Source organism: Balaenoptera borealis (assembly GCF_965194805.1).
Source record: "Balaenoptera borealis genome assembly, chromosome: 2".
Taxonomy (NCBI): Eukaryota; Metazoa; Chordata; class Mammalia; order Artiodactyla; family Balaenopteridae; genus Balaenoptera; species Balaenoptera borealis.
In genome coordinates this window covers 185,084,358-185,104,171 of record NC_138867.1, presented here as the reverse complement: position 1 = coordinate 185,104,171, position 19,814 = coordinate 185,084,358, and the positions used below count along the sequence as shown (strand labels likewise).

At 60.1% G+C, this 19,814-nt stretch overlaps 2 protein-coding genes and 1 long non-coding RNA gene across 4 annotated transcripts; 2 read left to right on the top strand and 1 right to left on the bottom strand.

Annotated features, from left to right (window-relative positions):
* The first annotated feature begins 4,194 nt into the window (after nucleotides 1-4,194).
* Nucleotides 4,195-10,485, top strand: FSTL3 (follistatin like 3). 2 transcript variants are annotated; one of them, XM_082381859.1, is made up of 6 exons: nucleotides 4,195-4,405; nucleotides 5,775-5,960; nucleotides 7,203-7,337; nucleotides 8,145-8,360; nucleotides 8,909-9,136; nucleotides 9,227-10,485. In XM_082381859.1, exons 1-6 carry the CDS (start codon nucleotides 4,303-4,305, stop codon nucleotides 9,307-9,309), a joined length of 951 nt encoding a protein of 316 aa, XP_082237985.1. In that variant the 5' UTR covers nucleotides 4,195-4,302; the 3' UTR covers nucleotides 9,310-10,485. The 2 variants fall into 2 exon arrangements, with proteins under 2 accessions (XP_082237985.1, XP_082237986.1); XM_082381860.1 differs by lacking the exon at nucleotides 7,203-7,337 and having other exon boundaries at nucleotides 4,197-4,405.
* Nucleotides 10,486-10,767: 282 nt separating this feature from the next.
* PRSS57 (serine protease 57) lies at nucleotides 10,768-18,353 on the bottom strand. The gene is made up of 5 exons (XM_082381858.1): nucleotides 15,080-18,353; nucleotides 14,588-14,741; nucleotides 13,470-13,614; nucleotides 12,825-13,079; nucleotides 10,768-11,691 (listed from the first exon to the last, which is right to left on the bottom strand). Exons 1-5 carry the CDS (start codon nucleotides 15,318-15,320, stop codon nucleotides 11,461-11,463), a joined length of 1,026 nt encoding a protein of 341 aa, XP_082237984.1. The 5' UTR covers nucleotides 15,321-18,353; the 3' UTR covers nucleotides 10,768-11,460.
* Nucleotides 16,884-18,956, top strand: LOC309624135. The gene is made up of 2 exons (XR_014241780.1): nucleotides 16,884-16,964; nucleotides 18,343-18,956. It is a non-coding gene; the product is annotated as an uncharacterized lncRNA (long non-coding RNA).
* The last annotated feature ends 858 nt before the right edge of the window (nucleotides 18,957-19,814 follow it).

Below are 19,814 nucleotides of genomic sequence, written 5' to 3'. Positions count from 1 at the left end.
AAACAGGAAACTCATACGTCAAGCTATACTGGGTCCCCTCCAGACACAGTCCGCCTGGGCATTTGTGAGTTTCCTTGAAGCCCCACCCCCAACAGGCCATTGGCCAGAGCTGGATCACATGGTTGTGCCTGACAGCTCGTCAACTCTGTTCAACCAATCAGAATTCACCTCTGGGCTGAGGGCGGGTCCTACCTTCTGCAGCAAACGTGGCCGCCAGATTCCTGCGTAAAATCCCTTTGTCTCCTGTAGGGAAGGGGATGGGGTGGGGACATTCGGGAGTAACGTGGTAAAGTAGCTGCGGGAAGGGGCATGAATTGAGCAGGCTCCGAAGCAAGTGCTTCAAACCCAGGCTGGCAAGCCTGGACTACATCCAGGGGCTATGGGGAGCCATGGGTGGCGTTTGGAGCAGGGACCGTACGTACGATGGGGGCGTTATATAATGCCCAGCTCTGTTCAGAGATCTCCCATGCTATCTGCCATGGCCGAATCTTCAGTGCTGCCTTGGTTATCATCATATGCCCCATTAGGGAACAAGCAAGGCCTTGCTTCCCACAGCCTGGAGCGTTTCACGTCTAGTCCAAGGGCTGCAGATGCTAAGTTCATGTGGAGTCTATCACAAGCATTCTTCTGGCTTGAGTAATATGGGATCGAGTGACCCTGAGCGTTCCGGACCAGGCCATGACCTGCATCCTGGACGCAGTGGCACATCAGGGTGTGTGTGATTCCTACAGCCCCTGCAGAACCCGCTGCTGTGGATTCTAAAGTCTCCGCTTGAATAAAATGTAAACGGGCTTATTGTAAGCTGGTTTTGTCCGCAGCAAGTGACAGAAATGCCTCTTAAACCAGCTTTATCTTATTGGGGAGGCGGAGTTCAGGCACAGCTGGATCCAGGACCTCCAAAAACAACACAGGGCATTGCTGCTGCCTCCCTTGGCTCAGTGTCCCACTGCGCCGGCCTCTCCCTGGCCATTGGCAGGAGCCACCTGCAGCTCCAGGCTCACACCCCTCTAGCTCAGGCAAGAAGTGGGTGTCCCTTTCCCAGCAAAAGTCTCAGAGCTGACTCTTCCTGGTCTGCTGAATGTCCGATGATTCTAAGTGGTTGGGCCTTGGTTGGTGCCCACTCTTGGGGACATTTGAGCTGGGAGTGCAGGAGATGATCCCCCAAAGGAAAATCTGGTGCTGGAACTGGAGCAGGGATGCCAGCCACAACCTGCGGGCTCACCCTGATTGCTCAGGGCTCAGCACATGGGTCCTGGAACATTGCTTACCTGGTACTGACTCCATTCCCGACCTTGCGGGGCTTTGTAATGCCCCCCCGCCGAAAGTCTCTTTCCTTCCTCCAGCCTCAGTTTCCCCCTCTGTAAAATGGATGCCTGCCTCACAGCATTGTGGGGAATGGCAAAATACTTACCCATTCTTAATTAATAAGAATCTCTGCACCATGTCATGTCCCTACCATGCACCAGGCACTGTCCCTGGTGTCCTGGCTGAAATCTGCAGTACTGGGATCTGTGCCCATTTTACAGATGAGAGAATGGAGGCATGGAGATGTCACATGTGGCTTGGCCAGGGTGGCACAGACTGGACTGGGCTTCCACCAGATGCCTCCTTTTCCCTCCAGGCCTCAGTCACCTCCTCGGAAACCTTCCTGCTCCTAGGGTCTCTGTCCTGCGACCGTTTTCCACCAGTGCTCACTCCCTCGTTTGTCTTCAGCCAGGCAGGGACCATATCACTGCGACACTGAACCCCTTTGTATTAGCTGCTGTCACAAATCGACACAAACTTGGGGCCTTAAAACAACACAAATTTTTCTCTTCTAGTTCTGGAGGTCAGAAGTCCAACATGGGTTTCTCTGAGCTAAAATCAAGGTACAGACAGAGCTGCATTCCTTTCTGGAGACTCCAGGGGAGAATCTGTTCCTTGCCTTTTCCAGCTTCTAGAGGCTGCCCACATTCCTTGGCCGGAGGCCCCCTCCTCCCTCATTAAAGCCAAAAACGGCAGATCAAGTCCTTCTCATGTTGCATCTCTCCAACCACAGTGGGGAAGGTCTCCACTTTCAAGGATCCTGTGATGACACTGGGCCCAAATGGATAACCCAGGATCATCTCCCATCCCAAGGGCCTCAACTTAATCCTATCTGCAAAGTCCTTTTGCCATGGGAGGTGACATATTCACAGGGTCCAGGGACCCACATGTCTCAGGGGGCTGTATTCAGGCTTTCTCTTACTTGTAGCACACACATCCCATGACTTCTTTTCCCATCCCCCCTTCCCTCCCCCACTGTTCAATCTAACAATGTAAATGTCCTTCTCTTCTGAGAAGTCTGCCTTGATCTCCCCAGGCGGGGTCAGGTACAGCATCCTCCATCACAGCTCTGTTTATGTTGGACTGTCACTGTCGGTTTCCCTGGGGTGGTGAGCAGGGACCTTGGGGAGTCATGATGGGTATGGGCTAGGGAGGAGCCTTATGGCAGGCGTCTGGGGTAGGAAGCAGGCTGCAGGCTGGGTCGGGGTGGTGAGGAGGGCACAAATGGGAGATACTCAGAAGAGGGCTCCCCAAAGAGGGCCATGACTTGTTTGAGGTCACCCAGTGCAGAGCCTCTGGGTTGGGGAGACACGCCAGGCTGGGGAGCAGAAGGCCACTGGCCACTGGCCTCGGTTTCGAACCCACGCCAGGCCGACAATGGCCCTTTTATTTGCACAGCCCAGGACGGGGTGGCCGAGCCATGGCAGGGTCAGGTCTCGGCCAAGGTCACCCTGTCCAGCCCCCGCACACCCTTGCTGAGAACACAGGGTCTCATTCCTGCCCCATTTCCCAACCAGGGGAGAATCTCCTTGGACTGTCAGAGGCCAAGGCCAGGTCGAGACAGCTGGGTGCCCTCCCTCAGTGCTGCTAGGAAGTAATGTGGCCCTTGGCACTGGCTGGGGACACGGGTCAGGCTGGACAGCTAAGGTGGAGTAAGTGGTCTGGGCATGGTGTCGGCCAGCAGCAGATCTCCTGCATGAAGAGGAAGGGCTGTGCCTTCAGGTATCCTGTTTCTACACCCGGGGTGGGGGCAGATGCAGGGATGGGGGGCAATGAGGCATAGGTGGCCCTGGGAGATAACCAATTGCTCTCATTTTTGTTTTTTCCTAAAAGCATTTTCCACTCTTTAAAGTTATATATTAGTTTGTTTTTCTATGTATTTTCTTGTTTATGACTCCGACAAACCATGAGCTCAGCAAGGACGGGACTGGGTCTGCCTTGGTCAACCTGAGGCTCCAGCACCCCCCAAAGTTCCCTGCTACCAGCAGATTGTCACTAATTATTTCCCAGAAGCACAAACACAGAGATGCTGCACAGGACCCATGAGCCTGTTGGGGTGCCCTAACAATTTGGGAGGCCCCCAAGATCGAAGGGATCAGCTCCAAAATAGGAAAAGCATCCTGCTGCACTGAGGCCCCAGCGGACTCAGGGCTTCCCAGGCCCACGCTGATGTGGCCATCATAAATTGTGGGAAACCCAGGATTCCAGGGTGTCCCAGGACAGGGAGCACTGACCCTTAGAGGAGAGAAGCCAGCAGGTTGTTGATGTGGCCTGGGGGCACGGTTTGCAAAGGCCTGGGGTGTTTGGTGCAATCTCAGGTGTGAGGGGCAAAGGCCAGGCACAGTGGGCACTATGGAAATCTTGTGGTATGATTATTGCTGTCAGCGATGTTGTCGGGACCATCGTGTCTCTGGGGTCTCTCTCTGCCACACCTCTTTGCCTCTGTTTCCCACCCCGCCAGCCTCCCCATCCCCCCACGAGCTCACACCCAGCCGTGCCCACCGGCTCCAGCGGCCAAGTGGCCAGGCGGGTGGCCGGGGGGTGTGATTAGGGAACTGGCTGGGGCTGAGGTCCCCGGGTGTGTGGGCGTGTATGGACGGGGAGGACAAGCCAGGAGTCCAGAGCACACTGGGGCCACCCCAGCGACCACATGCAGACCACGACGCGCACGGATCCGCAGACGCACTCCCCTTGGGTCACCGGCCAGTCCCCCAAACGCACGGCGACACCTCGAATTCACAGCCACCAGCCCGGCTCCCGGGTCGTGCCCCCGCCCCCCACCAGCTGCCGCCCACATCGCGCGCGACACTGCCCCGCGCCCCGCCCCGGCCGGCCCGCCCCGCCCCGCCCCGCCCGCAGCCCGCGGGACCTTTATAGGGCGCGCCGGCCGCGCGCTGGAAGTGGTGCCGCCGCCGCCGCCCTCCCTGCCGCCCGCCCGCCTGCCCGCCCGCCGCCCGCGCGTCCGACGCGGGGGCCGCCGCCGTGTCTGCGTCCGCCATGCGTCCCGGGGCGCCGGGGCCACTGTGGCCGCTGCCCTGGGGGGCCCTGGCGTGGGCCGTGGGCTTCGTTGGCTCCGTGGGCTCGGGGGACCCCGCGCCCGGTGAGTGGGGCGGCCGGAAGGGGCGGGTGGGGCGGGCCACCCACGTGGGCCTGCCCGGAATGCGGGCCTGGGGGCGAGGTCGGGGGGCGCGGCGGCGGTGGCAGCTGGGGGCAGAGAGCGGTGACCCGTGGTGACCCGTGGTGACCCGTGGCCGCTGCAGGTTGAATCTGGGAGGGCTTGAGACTCCCCCCTCCCAGCCCCAAAAGGCCCAAAGGAGGGTCACCAGGAGGTCAGGAGAGAAGATGTGACTCCTTCACAATTTATTTATCAAGAATCTAGTCACAAGAGCTGCTGACAGTTATTGGGCGCCTAGTGTCTGCCTCTTCCGTCCTGGAATCCACGCAACAGCCCAGTAGTGTGGGCACTCTTCTGCCCGGTTTCCAGGTGGGGAAACTGAGGCACAGGGTCACACAGCTTGTAAGTGGCAAAGCGGGGATTTGAACCTGGACCATCCGGGTCCCGATGCCCCAGAAAGGCAGGGCTGGGTGGCTGGACTCAGGACCTCCAGCTGGGGTCTCAGATTTTCCCTGGGTCTGGTTCAGGCAGACAAGTCATTGAAATCTCACACCTGCCACTTGCGGAGGTGCTGGGGAAGTCACATCCCCACTCCTGGCCTCAGTTTCCCCTTTTATACGGGGTGCCAATGTGCTGGGCTCCCAGAGCTGGTCCCTGGGAGGCGCTCAGCACAGAGCCTGGGAGCTCCATGGAATGGGGGCCGTGGCCACCCCCGCCCCCACTTAACGGTGCAGAAACCGAGGGCCATCTGCCCCCCACCCCACCCTGCAGCCCCACCCCAGCCCCGCAGTCAGGGGAGAGCCAAGCCCCCTCCCCGAAGGCCGCGTCCCCGGGGAGACAGTGAGCTCATGCGAGGGGAATGTTCCCGAGTTGGAGTGAGTAAGAGGCGGGCCAGGCGAGGGGGGGCTGCTGGGCGAGGGGGCTCCGCGTGCCCTCGGGCGCTGTCTAGACAGAGGGCAGAGGCGGGAGAGGCGGCTCCAGGGCCCACTGACCCTGACACGTCCAACTCCGGGTGTTTGCCTGCTCGGGCAGGATGCCAGGCCCGGGCTGGGGGCCTGGACCCTGGGGGGAGAGGTTCCCAGGAGGGGTTGGGGTGGGTGCTGCAGCAGTGTTGGGGCTGGAGCCCAGAGAGGAAGGGTCCCCAAAGAATCTGCAGCCAGGGTGGGGACACCTGTGCGGTTCTCTGCCCCTCCTTCCCAGGTCAGGGGCAGATTATCCCCTCCATAATTACTGAGCACCGACTGTATGCATCGCCATGGGCCGGCAGCTGGCTGGAAGGCCAAGGCCTGGGTGTGTGTGTGTGGGCACCGGAGGGCACCTCTGGCCACGTGGGAACTGGCCCGCTTGTCCGCAGGTGGTGTCTGCTGGCTCCAGCAGGGCCGAGAGGCCACCTGCAGCCTGGTGCTGAGGACGGACGTGAGCCAGGCTGAGTGCTGTGCGTCTGGTAACATCGACACTGCCTGGTCCAACTTCACGCACCCGGGGAACAAGATCAGCCTCCTGGGCTTCCTGGGCCTCGTCCACTGCCTCCCCTGCAAAGGTGAGACCCTGGGTGTCGGCCGCAGGCCAGGATCACTGTGGTCAGAGGCGGGACAGCCAGGAGTGAGCCCCCCATCTTGGGGTCAGGCAGAAGCTTGAGGCTGCCGGCACGGGGATCCCAGGCTCAGAGAGGGGTTGTGGGCCTTCAGGCTCCCAGCTTAGGCTCCTGCAGGTGAGGATTCAGAAAGCTCCAAGGAGTCCCCAGTTTGGATTCCAGCCTCTAGGCCCTTGCTCACGAGGAGCCCTCTGCCAGGGTGGCCTTTCCCACCTGCCCTGCACCTGGTGGATGTGCTCACACCTACCTCCTAGGAAGGTGGATTCTCCCTGACTGGCCAGTAGGGTTTGTGACCCCACACTCAGTGTTCCCAAACACTTATCTGCCCTTGACCCCGCAGATTCCAGGGTCTGGGGTTGGGCTTAGCTGTGGTTAAACAGCTGCATGTTTAACAAGCATGTGCCTCTGCACCATGCTCTGCGAAATGCTGCCTCCCCCATCAGACTAGGGGCTCTTTGAAGGCAGAATGAGTGAATGACTAAGTCAAGACATCGTCTCTGCCCTGGAGAAGGGGTTGGGGACCTTCCCAGCCCCCTGTGCAAGGCTGAACCTGCAAGGACCCAGAGGGCACAGGGGAGCATGACTTGAAGAAGGTGGGCTCTAGAGCCAGGGTGCTGGTGGATGATTAGGAGTTCGCCAGCTGGAGAAAGCATGGGGGAGAGCATCAGCAGAGACCGTGGCCTGGGATCAGACCCTGGTGGGTGGGGTCAGGACAGGGGCACAGGGAGGAGGCTGGAGCTGAGGGCTGCAGACCTGCAGGCCAAACTGAGGAGCCTGACTGGCCGCTGGGATGTGATTAATCCCAGATCAGCCTGGCTGGGTGGTCCTAGACTCAACTGCCATGTGCCCTGGCTCCCTCCAGAAGCCCCTCTGGCTTCTGGGAGGAGGACAGACTTCAAAAAGTGCCTGGCCTGGGCATGAGATGGTCCAGGACCCCCTCCCCCCCCACCTTGTCTGGCCTTGGGGACAGGAAGTCAGCCCTGCCACTTCTGTTCTTGCTTGCGTGAAGCCACCCCGGGGAGCGTTTCCAGATGTGCGTGTGGGCGGGCAGCATGGGAGGCGCCCAGGTGCAGCCCACATGCCCTGGCAGGGGGACATGGGGGGCGCCAGCTAGTCTCTTAGGAGCATCCATCATTTTCTGCTCACCCTGTAAGGTGGGTTTCCCCATCAGCCCCACTTTACACACAGGGAAACTGAGGCTGAAACGTCAACTCGAGCTCAGAGACGGCCCTCCAGACCCACAAGCCACAGAGCTGGGGGGTCCATCGGGTCCGGCCTGGAGTTCTCACGCCGAAGTGCCCTGGCTGTCTCCAACTCACAGCTGTAACCGTTTGCCCCTTTTGTAAAATGACGACAAAACGGCACCACCTTGTGGGGGCAGATGGGAGGCTGCACTGGGCCTGGGAGGCCAGAAGCAGCCGTTAGCCGGGCCTGAGTGGGGGCGGGGATCTCAGCGAGAGACTTGTTTCCCTACCTGAGAAATGGGGCTGCGGGGGGCGGTAACCCCTGGTTCGGAGGGCTCGGGCTGTGGGAGGCCCCCTCCTCAGGAAATGAGCCTCAGACCAGGCCGACGCCCCGCCCTCCCTGACACCTCCTCCGGGGAGGTCCTGGCAGGCACGGGGAACAGACGCTGCCCGTCCTCCCCATACCCGCGCCTGGACGGGGTGGAGCCCCCCGCCCCCCCCCCCCCCCCGCGGGCTGACGCAGCCGGTCCTCCGCCGGCCTTCCCAGAAACACGCGTAAATCAGGGAACAGACGTCAGCCCGAGCGGGTGGCCCAACTGCGGAGCGAGAGCTGGACCGGGGGCGGAAGCCCGTTCCTCCCGGACCCCCAGATTCCGGGCAGAGACCCCCCTCCCGCCCACACTGAGCCCCGCCCCCCGACAGAAGCCCGCCCCAGGAGCAGCGTCGAGTCCGGGTCCACCCGGGCCGTGGCTGAATCTCGCCCCTAACAGTCCCGCCCCCAGACCCCCAAATCAGTCCCCTCCCCCGTAGGCCCCGACTCCGGACCGCCCCTCACTCCGGCCCGGCCTCTATCCCTCGGAACAGGGGGCGAGGGCGCGGGGGGCTCTGAGGACCTCCGGCCTCGGCCACGCGCCCCAGCCCACACGTGTGTGTCCTCTGTCCACAGATTCGTGCGAGGGCGTGGAGTGCGGCCCAGGCAAGGCCTGCCGCATGCTGGGGGGCCGTCCGCGCTGCGAGTGCGCGCCGGACTGCTCGGGGCTTCCAGCGCGCCTTCAGGTCTGCGGTTCGGACGGCGCCACCTACCGCGATGAGTGCGAATTGCGCTCCGCTCGCTGCCGCGGCCACCCAGACCTGCGCGTCATGTACCGGGGCCGCTGCCGCAGTACGTAGGGGCGGGGCCTGAGGGAGGGGCGGGGCCACCGGGCCTGAGCATCCTGTAAGAGGCCGCTGCCGCAGCGCGTGGGGGCGGGGTCTTGGCAGGAAGAGGCGGGGTCTGCAATCCAGGGTGTCCTGTTATGTCTTACGGATTTGGGCGTGGCTTGTGCTAGGCGGGGCTTAGATGGGAGCTCGTGGGCGGGGCCTAGTGATGGGAGTCTATTGTCCCGCGAGAGTGTCACTGGATTAGGTCTTTTGTGGGGTCATGAATGAGAAAGAGTTGGGTGCAGGTTTGGAAAGGGGGGTTGTGGGGCTCATATGGGGTGAGAGATACGAGTGTGTGAGTCAGAGAAGCTTACTGGTGCAATCAAAGGGGGGAGGGATTGAGGGTGGATCTGGAGTGTGGGCGCGGTTCGTGGAAGGGGTGTGGCTTCTGGTGCAACAAGGGGGCCGCGTCTGAGGGTGGGACCCTGAGGGCGGACTCGCGGCGGGGGCGGGGCCCGTGGCCCAGGTTAGGAGGAGCGCCCCTGACCCTCCCCGACACCCGACCTGCAGAATCGTGTGCGCACGTTGTGTGCCTGCGGCCGCAGTCATGCGTGGTGGACCAGACCGGCAGCGCGCACTGCGTGGTGTGCCGCGCGGCGCCCTGCCCCGCGCCCTCCGGTCCCGGCCAGGAGCTCTGTGGCAACAACAACGTCACCTACATGTCCTCGTGCCACCTCCGCCAGGCTACCTGCTTCCTGGGCCGCTCCATCGGCGTGCGCCACCCGGGCAGTTGTGCAGGTGCGGCGAGGGGCGGGGAGCAGCGGCGGGGTCTAGCCCCCAGCCCCTCTCCGCGCCCGCATTTCTCTTTTGGTCCCTCCCGCTCTGCAGGCACCCCCGAGCCGTTAGATGCTGAGTCGGAGGAGGAGGAGGAGGAGGAGGAGGAGGAGGAGGAGGAGGAGAACTTTGTGTGAGCCTGAGGGACCGGCCTGGGCCTGGCGTTCAAGGCTTCCCCGTTTTATTTATTGCCACAGCAGAGTCTAATTTATGTCCCACGGACACTCCTCAGAGCCTGGACCGGGACCACTTTGGGAGCCCTGTTGCCCCCCGACGATATCTTGGAAGGACTGGGGGAAGGAGGCCTGGGAGCAGGGCTGGTGGGTGGGGTGCCACCCCAGGCCTAGGTACCCTACTGCCGAGGAGGAGCCCACGCTTCTGCTTCCTCGGGGATAACTCTATTAATTGTTGCTGCCACCGAGAGGGCTGGGGATTTCCTGCCAGCAATTAATGAAGAGGCACCCTGGCCTCTATTGATAGAACAGGGACCAGGGGGTGAGAGGGGATCCACGGCCTGGGTGTGTATAGATGAGTCTCAGAACATGCCCAGACCCCAGACAGGCCAAGGAAGCAACCAGTGTCCCCCACCAGCCCCAGGGTAACCAAGGGGCTTACCTTCCCTCTCCCTCCAGCTTCCAGTGTGTTCTGTGAAGGCCCCTGAGAAAAGCCCAGCTTGTCCCCAGGGACAGGGTGCCATCTGGGCCTCTGGACACAGGACTTGGGCATGGAGAGGCCGTATCTGCCCAGAACAGGGCACCATGTCCAGTGGGGCCCAGTCCACTTAGGGTGGGACCTGCTGGGGTCCCTGCTCACCCACTGGCCCCGGATGCAGTATAGACACCAAGACCCACTGCACACCTGGCATCCTGGAGCCGTGTGTCTGAGGGGCACCCCAGTGCCTGCTGCCCCGTGCACAGGTGAGGTCCAGACCCGGGACCCTCTGTCCCCCGCATCCTGCCCTGGCCACGCCTCTAGGCCCAGTTCCCAGCTGAACCCTCCCTGCCTGCCAGCTGGGTTCCCTCCATCTTCCTGGGCTGTTGCTCTTTGTCACCTCCCTGTGCCTGTGTGTAGACTGGAGGTTCAGACCAGGGTGGGGGCCCAGCGGGGCAGGAGCCCAGCTCCCCGAGTTTGGAGCGAGGAGCACAGGGCAGTGGTGCTCGTCCGTGTCCTTCCCAGCCTCCAGGAAGTGCCTTACCTGTGACACCTGGAAAAGTGTCCTTGAGCAGTGGGTTCGCCCGAGCCCCCGACAAGGCAACCTCCCCCGCCCTGGGGTCCTGCCTCGCCTGCCAAAGAAATAAACACTGAAAAAGCCACTTTGGATGTCCAGGCCTTGGTTTGCCCACCACCTCTCTGAGCCTCTGTGCCTCCACTTTGGTAGGGGGTTACCAGCCTGGGTCCTGGGGTGCTGTGATGCTGGTGCATAGGGTGTTCTGGAAGCATCCAGAGCAGAGACACAGGTGTATGTCCTTGGGGCGGCCGCTGCCCGACTCGGGGCCTCAGTGTCCACCTTCAGGCAGTGGGCAGCAGCCGAGGTAGAACTGGGGCAGGTGGGGTGAGGGTGGGTGGGAGAGTCTTGGCCTTTATGGGGCAGGGGAGGGGAAGAGGGGGGTCAAGATGGCTTAGGGCAGCCCCAAGAGGCCACCTGGTTTAGGGTCCAGAAACGGAGGCGTGGCCTGGAAGGGTTGGAGGTACCATAGTGACACTAACACGATTAGTAAAAGTACCAGCTGGGACTCGCCCAGCCTTGCCGCCAGCCGGGCACCGTTCGCTCAAAGCGCTTTTCAGAAGGTGAGCCAGGCCAACCTGAGACCCCACCCTGAGGGCCAGAGACCCTATCCTCTCCCGGCCTCAGTTTCCCCATCTGTGGGTGGGGTTGGCTGGAGGGCAGAGGAGTGGCGGTTCAGGTAGGGGCCAAGGCGGGGAGGCCGCCCCAAGCTCGGGCTGTGAGGTGGGGTGGGAAACTCCAGAGGGGTCAGCACGATGAGGGTGTGGGAGGGTGGAGAGGGGCCCAGGTCCTATGGCTCAAGGTCCCTCCGGGAGGGAGTGGTGGAACTGGACCCCCCGCCACGCTGAGGCCAAGGAGAAGCTCAAAGACGTGGGTGGGCCCTGGAGGCAGACCATCGTGTCTGGTGAGCCAGTTAACACTTTATTGTGTTATTTTGCCCTTTTTGTTCGGAACTGATGCCCCCCTACCCCACCTGCCACCCCACACACACCAGGCTTCCTGGGGTTTGGGGACCCATGGACCCTCTGCCCCAGCCATGGAATTTTCCAGGCCGGAGCTAACCTCATCTTGTGCAGTGGTTCAGGCAACTCCTGCAAGGGCTCCCAGTGGTCCTGGGTGGGGGGCTGGGCTGGGGGCCGTGCGGGCCCCGACGAACCACGTCCCAGATCCAGGTCACGAAGGCGGACACCAGTGTGTACACGTCGGGGGTCTTGGGGTCACCACACCAGAGGCCAGAGAAGGAGACGAGGCCATGGGCCCGATTTCTGCAAACCAGGGGTCCCCCAGAGTCTGCCTGGAGGTGGAGGCAAAGGTGAGGCCAGGGGTCCCTCTCTGGGCCTCACTTTCCTTAAAGGAGCTCATACGGGTGAATCTGAGAAGGACCCTCCCTGCCTCAAAATCCTTCCATGGCTCCCTAGAGCTTTTACAGCAAAGACTAAGCTCCTCACCTCAGCCTTTAAGGCCTGGAGGATCCAGCCCCCACCCACCTGTCTGCCCTCCTCTCCCCCGACTCACTTGGTTCCAGCCATGCCAGCCTGCCTTGCTCTTCCTGCAGCAAACCAAGCTCCAACCTCTAGGCTTTTGCATATTCTTGAGACCCGTTACTGCCCCCTGCTGGACACTGCTTGTATAAATACACAAGTCTAACCTTGTGCAGTGCACGACTTGCGCAGCTGTACACAGCAGCCCTGTGACTGGTCTCCCTGCCTGGCATGCCTCCCCTCAGATCTTCTCAAGGCCCCTCCAACTCTCAAAAGTACTTTCCTCAGAGAGACCTCCCGGAATACTCACCCTAAAACTCCTGCTTCCTCCTCTCCCCTCACCTCCCCAGACCTATCACCCTAATTGTCACCTGGAATCAGCTCTGACCCTAAGAAGTAGGTCCTATTTGTGTGACAGTTTTACAGATGGAGAAAGTGAGGTCCCGAGAAGTGAGGTGACTTTTCCAAGACCACACATCTGGGAAGTGGCTCAGTCTGGACGTGGACCCAGGCAGTTGGGCTCCAGAATCTGAACCACTGCACTCTCATGGCTGGAACAAAAGACACCGCCCCCCCCCCCCCACACACACACACCTGGGCTGAGTTTCTTCCTTGGCACCGGGGCCAAATTTGCCATTAATCCATACAAGGGCTTAGGAGCAGGAGCTTCTTCCTTGAGATCTGGACCCTGCTTTTTTTTTTTTTTTGACACTGCTTTTAAAGACACAAATCTGTAGCTCTTTGTGCAGTGCGCAACCTGCACAGCCATACATGGCAGCCCTGTGACCCTGGGCAACTCCGTGCCCTTCTAGGGCCTTAGGCGAGGCCCATCTGGGCAAAGGTGAGCTGGGACTTAGTTCCCAAGGCTCTGCCCAGCTCTGACCCTCTCTATGGGCCTCAGTTTCCCCACGTGGTAAGCAGGCAGGACAGAGACTGAGTGTCTCACCGAGCAGAAGCCACGTCGCTGGCTGTCCCCACTGTGGGTGCAGAGCATGGCAGGGCTCAGCAGCCCCCTCCAGGAGCTGTTGCAGACGTCCAGGCCCAGCACGCGGACCTCAGCCTCCATCAACACAGGCGGCATCTCCCCGAAGTTGGACACGGACCCCCAGCCGGCCACCTTGCACCGTGCCCCGGCCCTGGGTGGCCTCCGTGGCAGCCCGAGCAGCCGCACTGCAGGACCCAGGATGGCAGAGCTGTTCAGCTGCAAGGGGAGCACTGAGGTTAGGCGCCCCCACCGCAGCCACCCACCACTGCTCCTGCCTCTTTACCTTTCTGAGTTTCTTCTTGGCCTCATGGGGAGAAGTCAGTGGCAGCCGTCATTAGGCTGTCAGAAGGCCCTGCCGTTTTCACCACCACGCGCCACCACCCATCAGGCCTCAACTGCCTCAGACCAGGACTCTGGTCTTCCCCAGCCTCCAGGCCTCCAGTCTCACCTCCTCAGCTGCCCAAAGGGTCTTTCGAACGAGCCTCTCCTTCCCTGCTCTGAGCACTGGTGCTCACAGGATCCCAACAGCTGATTTTAAACAAATCAGGCCATTGTGGGGGGGCCGGGGACCCGCATCTGGTCCTCGTCCCCCACGCAGCATCTCACCTGCAGCAGACAGATGTCACTGGTGTGGGTGGCCGGATGGTAGTCGGGGTGCATGAAGATAGCTGAGATGCTGAACACCTGCTGCGTGGCCTCTGCGGTGTGCAGGTCGTGGGCCCCTAGCACCACCAGGCCCGTTCGGGGGTCTCTGCCGGTTGGGGAGGGTGGTTGTGAGCGAGGCTGGGGTGAGGGCCGCCCGGCACGGGGCTGGGTCTCTCCCCACCTGCCAAGCAAATCCATGTCATCCTCACACCAGCCCGTGATAATAAGCGTCACGTTTATTACCGTTCCACCTCAATTATGGTATTAACTCCAATCGCAGCAATATTAATTTAATTTAATTTTTTTTTTTGGCCACGCTGCGTGACCTGCAGGATCCTAGTTCCCCGACCAGGGATTGAACTCGCTCCCCCTGCAGAGAGAGCATGAAGTCCTAACGACTGGACCGCCAGGGAATTCCCGCTGCTGTACTTTTTTTTAAAAATTTATTTTTTTCATTTATTTATTTTTGGCTGCATTGGGTCTTCGTTGCTGCACTCGGGCTTTCTCTAGTTTCGGCAAGCAGGGGCTACACTTCGTTGCGGTGCCCGCGGGCTTCTCATTGCGGTGGCTTCTCTTGTTGCGGAGCACGGGCTCTAGGCACGCGGGCTCAGTAATTGTGGCTCGCGGGCTCTAGAGCGCAGGCTCAGCTGTGGCTCACGCGCCCAGCTGCTCCGCGGCATGTGGGATCTTCCCGGACCAGGGCTTGAACCCGTGTCCCCTGCATCGGTGGGCAGATTCTTAACCACTGCACCACCAGGGAAGCCCCTGCAATACTAATTTTAATACTTATTATAAAAATATACTTAGAATGAATATAATACTCATTATATATTTATTCTAATTCCCACCTCGATTATAGTATTGCCTCCAATAATTTCAATATGAATGTTAGTAATCGTTATAACAATATACTCAGGACAAACATAACGGTTATAACATCGGCTTATGGTCACAGCTGCTGCTCCTTCCCTACTTCTCCTGCCGCCCCCCCCTTCCCTGGTAAACTCCCCCAGCTGAGAGGCCTGTCTGCACGAGCCCTCGCCCCGCCCACACAACGGCACCCCCTCATCCTGGCTCACCTGTCGCTGAAGCAGTGGGCGGCCGACACAACCCAGCGGGTCCGCAGCAGGAAGCCCCCACAGTGGTGCTGGCCCTGGAAACGCACGGACGCCATGTAGGGCCGGGAGTGGGGGGTCACCTTGTGGCCCCCGATGATGCGGGACGCCCAGGAGCCTGCAGGCAGGGTGGGCAGCGGGTCAGGGAGGGGGCAGGATGGGGTAGGTAGGGGTCAGGCTGGGCGGGGAAAGAGGGCAGAGATAGACAGAGAGACACAGAGATGCCCAGAGAAGGCTGTGGAGTTTGCCGGGAGAGGGGCCGGGTGCACTAAAACCTGGGCCCGGGCCTGGCCGAGACCCCAGCTGGGCCTCCTGCCCGCCTCCCAGCTGAGGCCCGAGAGGAACAGCCATGCAGGGGGCTGAGTAACTGACCACGTGGCACTACCTGGAGCTTCCTGGGTGGGGCCCCTGTATGGGGCTCTGATGGGCTTGGTTGGGCTACTCGGGGGTCCTCACCTGGGGGCCTCATGGGCAGCATCAGGATGACGGTCACAGTCAGCAGCAGGCAGTCCCAGCTCCCCTCCCCGGGCCTCATGGCTGCTGCAGGTCGGCCTCTCCCTGGAGAGCTCTGCGGGCCGTGGTCCACCCAACGCCCAGCGGCCCAGAAATGGGGAACTGGGCTGTGGCCTGTGGTCAGAGGCCCCGCCAGCCCCAGTTCTGAGCCAGTGCTTCGGAAAGCCTGATGATTCTCCTGCATCGGGGCTGTTGATGATAATCATAATGGCATGGGAAACCAGGAGCCAGGGCAGTGGAGTGGGCACGGGGGCTCTGGGGAGCTCCTGGCTCTGCCAAGACATGTGACCCCAGAGGTCCCTTATGCGTGCCATGCCCCGGTTTACCCAGCATCTCCCAGGTACGCAGTCGGCAGCACGACAGCCCTCGCTGCCCCTCAGGGCCGGGGACCAGCTCTCCAGCTGAAGGGGGTCCGGGCGCAGCCCTGCCCGTCACTGCCTCAAACCTCAGTTTCCCCATCTGCAACCCCAGTCTCCGGAAAGCCTTGTGACTGCTGCTGCCTTTGTTACACGTATTGAGGTATTGAGTGCCTACGGTATTACCAGCCTCCGGTAAGTGCTGGAGATGGAGCGCGATGTGACAAAGGCACCCACCCTCACGGTGCTGGCGTTTCTCAGGGTTGGGGGTATAGATGAGGTGATCCGGGTTCGTGGCTGAAGCACAGGCTCTGGTGCCCAGAGAACAGCGAGCTTGTCAGGTCAGTTCAGGGCCTTGAAGGCAGAGGCTTCTCCTGTGGGTACCGGAGAGCCATGGAGGCATCAGAGCAGGGAAGGGGCAGCAGGGCCTTGGTGAGGGGCCACACACAGGGGACACACAGGTCAGAGGCCCTGTGCTGCCTTGCGGAGGCTTTGCTGAGACCCCGCACCCGCCCGCCATCAGTCACTAAGGTGGAGACGCAGAGGGACATCTGGGAGGCAGGGGACCCCGCACAGCATGGAGGAGAGTGATTGGGGCTGGGGGTAGCCCTGCGCAGAGAGGGGGCCAGTGTCATGGGAGGGGGAACGGAGGTTCAGTGGCCACTGCTCACGGTAGGCTCACCCCGCACACGCCTCGGAGGCACAGAGGGCCCCTCGCCAGAACGCAGTGCCCAGCCCGGAGGACCAGGGTGGCCTCCATCAGTGCCGGGCGGGGGGAGGGTGGTCCTCCCAGCCCGTCACTCAGCATTGCGACAAGGGTGTGAGGGCGTGGGGTGGACGGAGAGGGTGAGGTGGAGCTGGAGGTGGGAGAGACCCAGTGGCAGAGACACGGAAGAGAGACAGAGACAGAGAGATAGACACAGAGACAGAGGGAGACAGAGAGATAGAGGCAGGACAGGACTCCAACATGGGTCTCACGGAGCTAAATCCAGGCCTGGGCAGGGCCGGTCCTTCCGGAGGCTCCAGGGGAGCAGCGGTTCCCGCCTTTTCCAGCTTCTAGAGGCGCCGCATCCCTGGCTCGCGGCCCCTCCTGCATCCTCACAGCCAGCAGCGCAGCATCTCCCATCTCTCTCTGCCTCTGACCCTCCCGCCTCCCGCTGGGCCCCCGGGAATCCAGTCATCCCCATCTCTCTTAACCCAATCCCACCTGCGAAGTCCCTTCTGCCCCATCAGGTGACATGCCTACAGGTCCCAGGACCAGGACGGGGAGGTTGTGGGGCCGTATTTAGCCAACCTCAGTCCCCTGTGTTAATTAGTTTGCTGTGTTGTTATCACACCCATTTCACAGACAAGGAAACTGAGGCACAGCCTTGAAAGCGGCCGGGTGGGGGTAGAACCAGCTGGTTTGGAAGGAAGCGGCCATGCTGGCATGCAGACTCCTAGATCTCAGCCCGGCGAGGCCCACTGATCAGGTAAGAGAACGTCATTCTAAGCCACTAAGTTTGCAGTGATGTATTACTGCAGCTGCAGGAAACCATCAGGCCCTGAACATGGAGGAAAGTGGGAAACGTCCATGCGAAAGTCGTTTCCGGGGTCTCGGCCAGAGCTGGACCCCGCATTTCCCTCAGAAGTCAATGCAGGCGGTAGCAGATGATTCTTTGGGAGACTTTGGTGGCTCCTGTCCACTCTGGCTCCCTGGGGCTATCCTGTCTCGTCTGCGCCCCAAGGCCTCAGTCACTTCCCCCAGCCACACGCCCCTGGGGGTTGGTATTACCCGAAGCTGCAGATGTGTGGAACTCATGCAGTCCTAGAGCAAACCAAGGCTGTCGGTACTGTTTCTGTCCCCATATTACTCATGGGGAAACAGAGGCACAGAAAGTTTAAGTACCTTGACTAAGGCTGCACAGCGAGGGAGAAATGGGGCCTGGGTTGCAGCCTCAGGCCAGCTCCTGTTGCCTCTGCCGGGGGCCGATTCTTCCCACAGCCTGTTGCATTTCCTTCTTGTCTGGTGAGCAGTTGTGAAACCTTGCCTGTTGCATTTCCTTCTTGTCTGGTGAGCAGTTGTGAAACCAGCAACTGTCCTTCATGGACCCAAATTACCAAGTGCTGAGGAACGGACTGTGTGGAGCTCAGTGTTTCCACTTCCAAACTGAAGCCCAGAGAGGGGAGCTTGGCTGGTCTGGGGCTGCACAGCAGATGGTCTTGAACCCAGAACTCCGGGACTGTCATCCTTGAAGGGTCTTTCTATGGAGGATTTGGGTGGCTTTCCAAGTCAGAGCAACTCAACAATAATAATGCTGCTGCTGCTGATGATGATAATAATAGCTCCCTTTACTGAACTCTTACTTTTGTTATTGATTTGTTGGAGCTCTTTACATATTGAGGAGATTAGCTCACAGTTCCTGAGCATCTGAGTGGGGTATGCATGCAGTCGGTGTTCATCACCCAGCCCTGAGTGGGGCATGCAGTCGGCGCTCAGTAAGTGCACAGCCTTTTCCCTAGCCCAAAGCAGCAGCAGAGGTTCAAGAAGTCAGGAGAGGTATGGGGCTTGGTCAGGAGCCCCTGAGAATTTGAGCAAGGCTCAAAATCTTCCCAGGAAACCCCCCAGACTCAGTGTTGGAGCCCAGGGACCCCCCCCCACTTGGCCCCTGTGTGCCTCAGTTTCCTCATCTGTGAATAGGGTTGGTCCTTGGAATGGGGCACAGGCCCGGCAGGTATCAGCTGGTGACGCTTTCCCTTACACCCCACACTTTACTTTTTAACCTCGTTAACTCACATTCCAAGGAAATCACTTCTTCTTTCTTTCTTTCTTTCTTTTATTTTTTATTATTTTTTGGCTGCGCTGCACAGCATGCGTGATCTTAGTTCCCCGACCAGGTATCAAACCTGTGCTCCCTGCAATGGAAGCACAGAGTCTTAACCACTGGACCGCCAGGGAAGTCCCAGCTTCTTATTTCTTGAGTGGACGGCACTGCCTTAAGAGTAAACAGTCTGGGATTTCCCTGGTGGCATAGTGGTTAAGAATCCGCCTGCCATACGTATAGCTGATTCACTTTGTTATACAGCAGAAACTAACACAACATTGTAAAGCAATTATACTCCAATAAAGATGTTAAAAAAAAAAAAAAAAAGAATCCACCTGCCAATGCAGGGAACACGGGTTTGATCCCTGGTGCAAGAAGATCCCACATGCCGCGGAGCAACTAAGCCCGTGCGCCACAACTACTGAGCCTGCGTGCCTAGAGCCCGTGCTCTGCAACAAGAGAGGCCATTGCAATGGGAAACCCATGCACTGCAACAAAGAGTACCCCCGCTCGCCACAACTAGAGAAAGCTCACATGCAGCAGCGAAGACCCAATGCAGCCAAAAATTAAAAAAAAAAAACAAAAAAAAAAACAAAAAAAAAAACAAAAAAAACAAAGGAAGCAAATAAATCTCTAAAAAAAAAAAAAAAAAAGAATAAACAGCCCAATCCAACAGCATCCTGCATCCCAGCCAGGTTCCCTCTGGATGCCAGCCATGGCCAGTGTGGGGTGGTGACAGACACCACTGCCCTTCACAGACTTTCTCCTGGACCCGCATCCAAAGGCCTGGCAGAGAATGGAGGAAGAGACAAGTAGGGGTGAGTGGCTGGCACGTGGGGGCCCTGAGCAAGCCCATTCCACGGATGGGTGAACTGAGGTGGCGGGCAGAGTGTCACCACTGCTGTCCACCTCGTCTGTCCTTGCAGCCTCCAGGATTTCCGCAGGGGGAGGATGGGTGTGGGGATGTGGCTTGGCCACTGTTGTCTGGGCCTCGGTCTCCTCCTCTGGGAAACAGGTGACCCCAGAGCATCTCTGAGGGTGTGGCGAGAGCTCAGCGTGGGGCTGGGTGCCCTGGGCGCCCCTTGTCTGCAAACTGGACGCCAGTGCCACCCTTCCTGCGGGGAATGTCAAAGGAGATGGAGGGAGGTATGCAGCCCTTCATTCCATGAGTGTTTATTGAGTGCCTGCTGTGTGCGGGCACTGCATGCGTGCGGGGGGGGCAGGGGACACAGCAGCAGGAGGACACAGACCACTGCCCTGGCGGAGAGACAGTGAGTTGACATCGTCTGCAGCAGAATTAAGTGGGGAAAGAGTGACCGGAGTCGGCAAGAAGCATAGGGAGGGGATAGGATTTTAGGGCAAGAAGGAAACCCAGGAACCCTGGGAGAGTGAGGAGGGGAATCCAGGAGGAGCGCCCAGCGGGTGGGTGCGGAGAAGGTGTCTGGACGGCCCAGCGGGGTGTGCGGCAGGGGCAGGGGAAGGAAGGGTGCTTCCAGTGTTCACCTGGGCCTCGGGAGC

Coding starts and splice junctions, on each gene's coding strand:
- FSTL3 (XM_082381859.1), top strand. CDS start 4,303: ATGCGTCCCGGGGCGCCGGGGCCACTGTGGCCGCTGCCCTGGGGGGCC. Junction 4,406..5,774: donor CTCGGGGGACCCCGCGCCCG/GTGAGTGGGGCG, acceptor GCTTGTCCGCAG/GTGGTGTCTGCTGGCTCCAG. Junction 5,961..7,202: donor CCACTGCCTCCCCTGCAAAG/GTGAGACCCTGG, acceptor CTTTACACACAG/GGAAACTGAGGCTGAAACGT.
- PRSS57 (XM_082381858.1), bottom strand. CDS start 15,320: ATGCAGGAGAATCATCAGGCTTTCCGAAGCACTGGCTCAGAACTGGGG. Junction 14,742..15,079: donor GCTGCCCATGAGGCCCCCAG/GTGAGGACCCCC, acceptor CCCTGCCTGCAG/GCTCCTGGGCGTCCCGCATC. Junction 13,615..14,587: donor GCCCACTGCTTCAGCGACAG/GTGAGCCAGGAT, acceptor CCCAACCGGCAG/AGACCCCCGAACGGGCCTGG.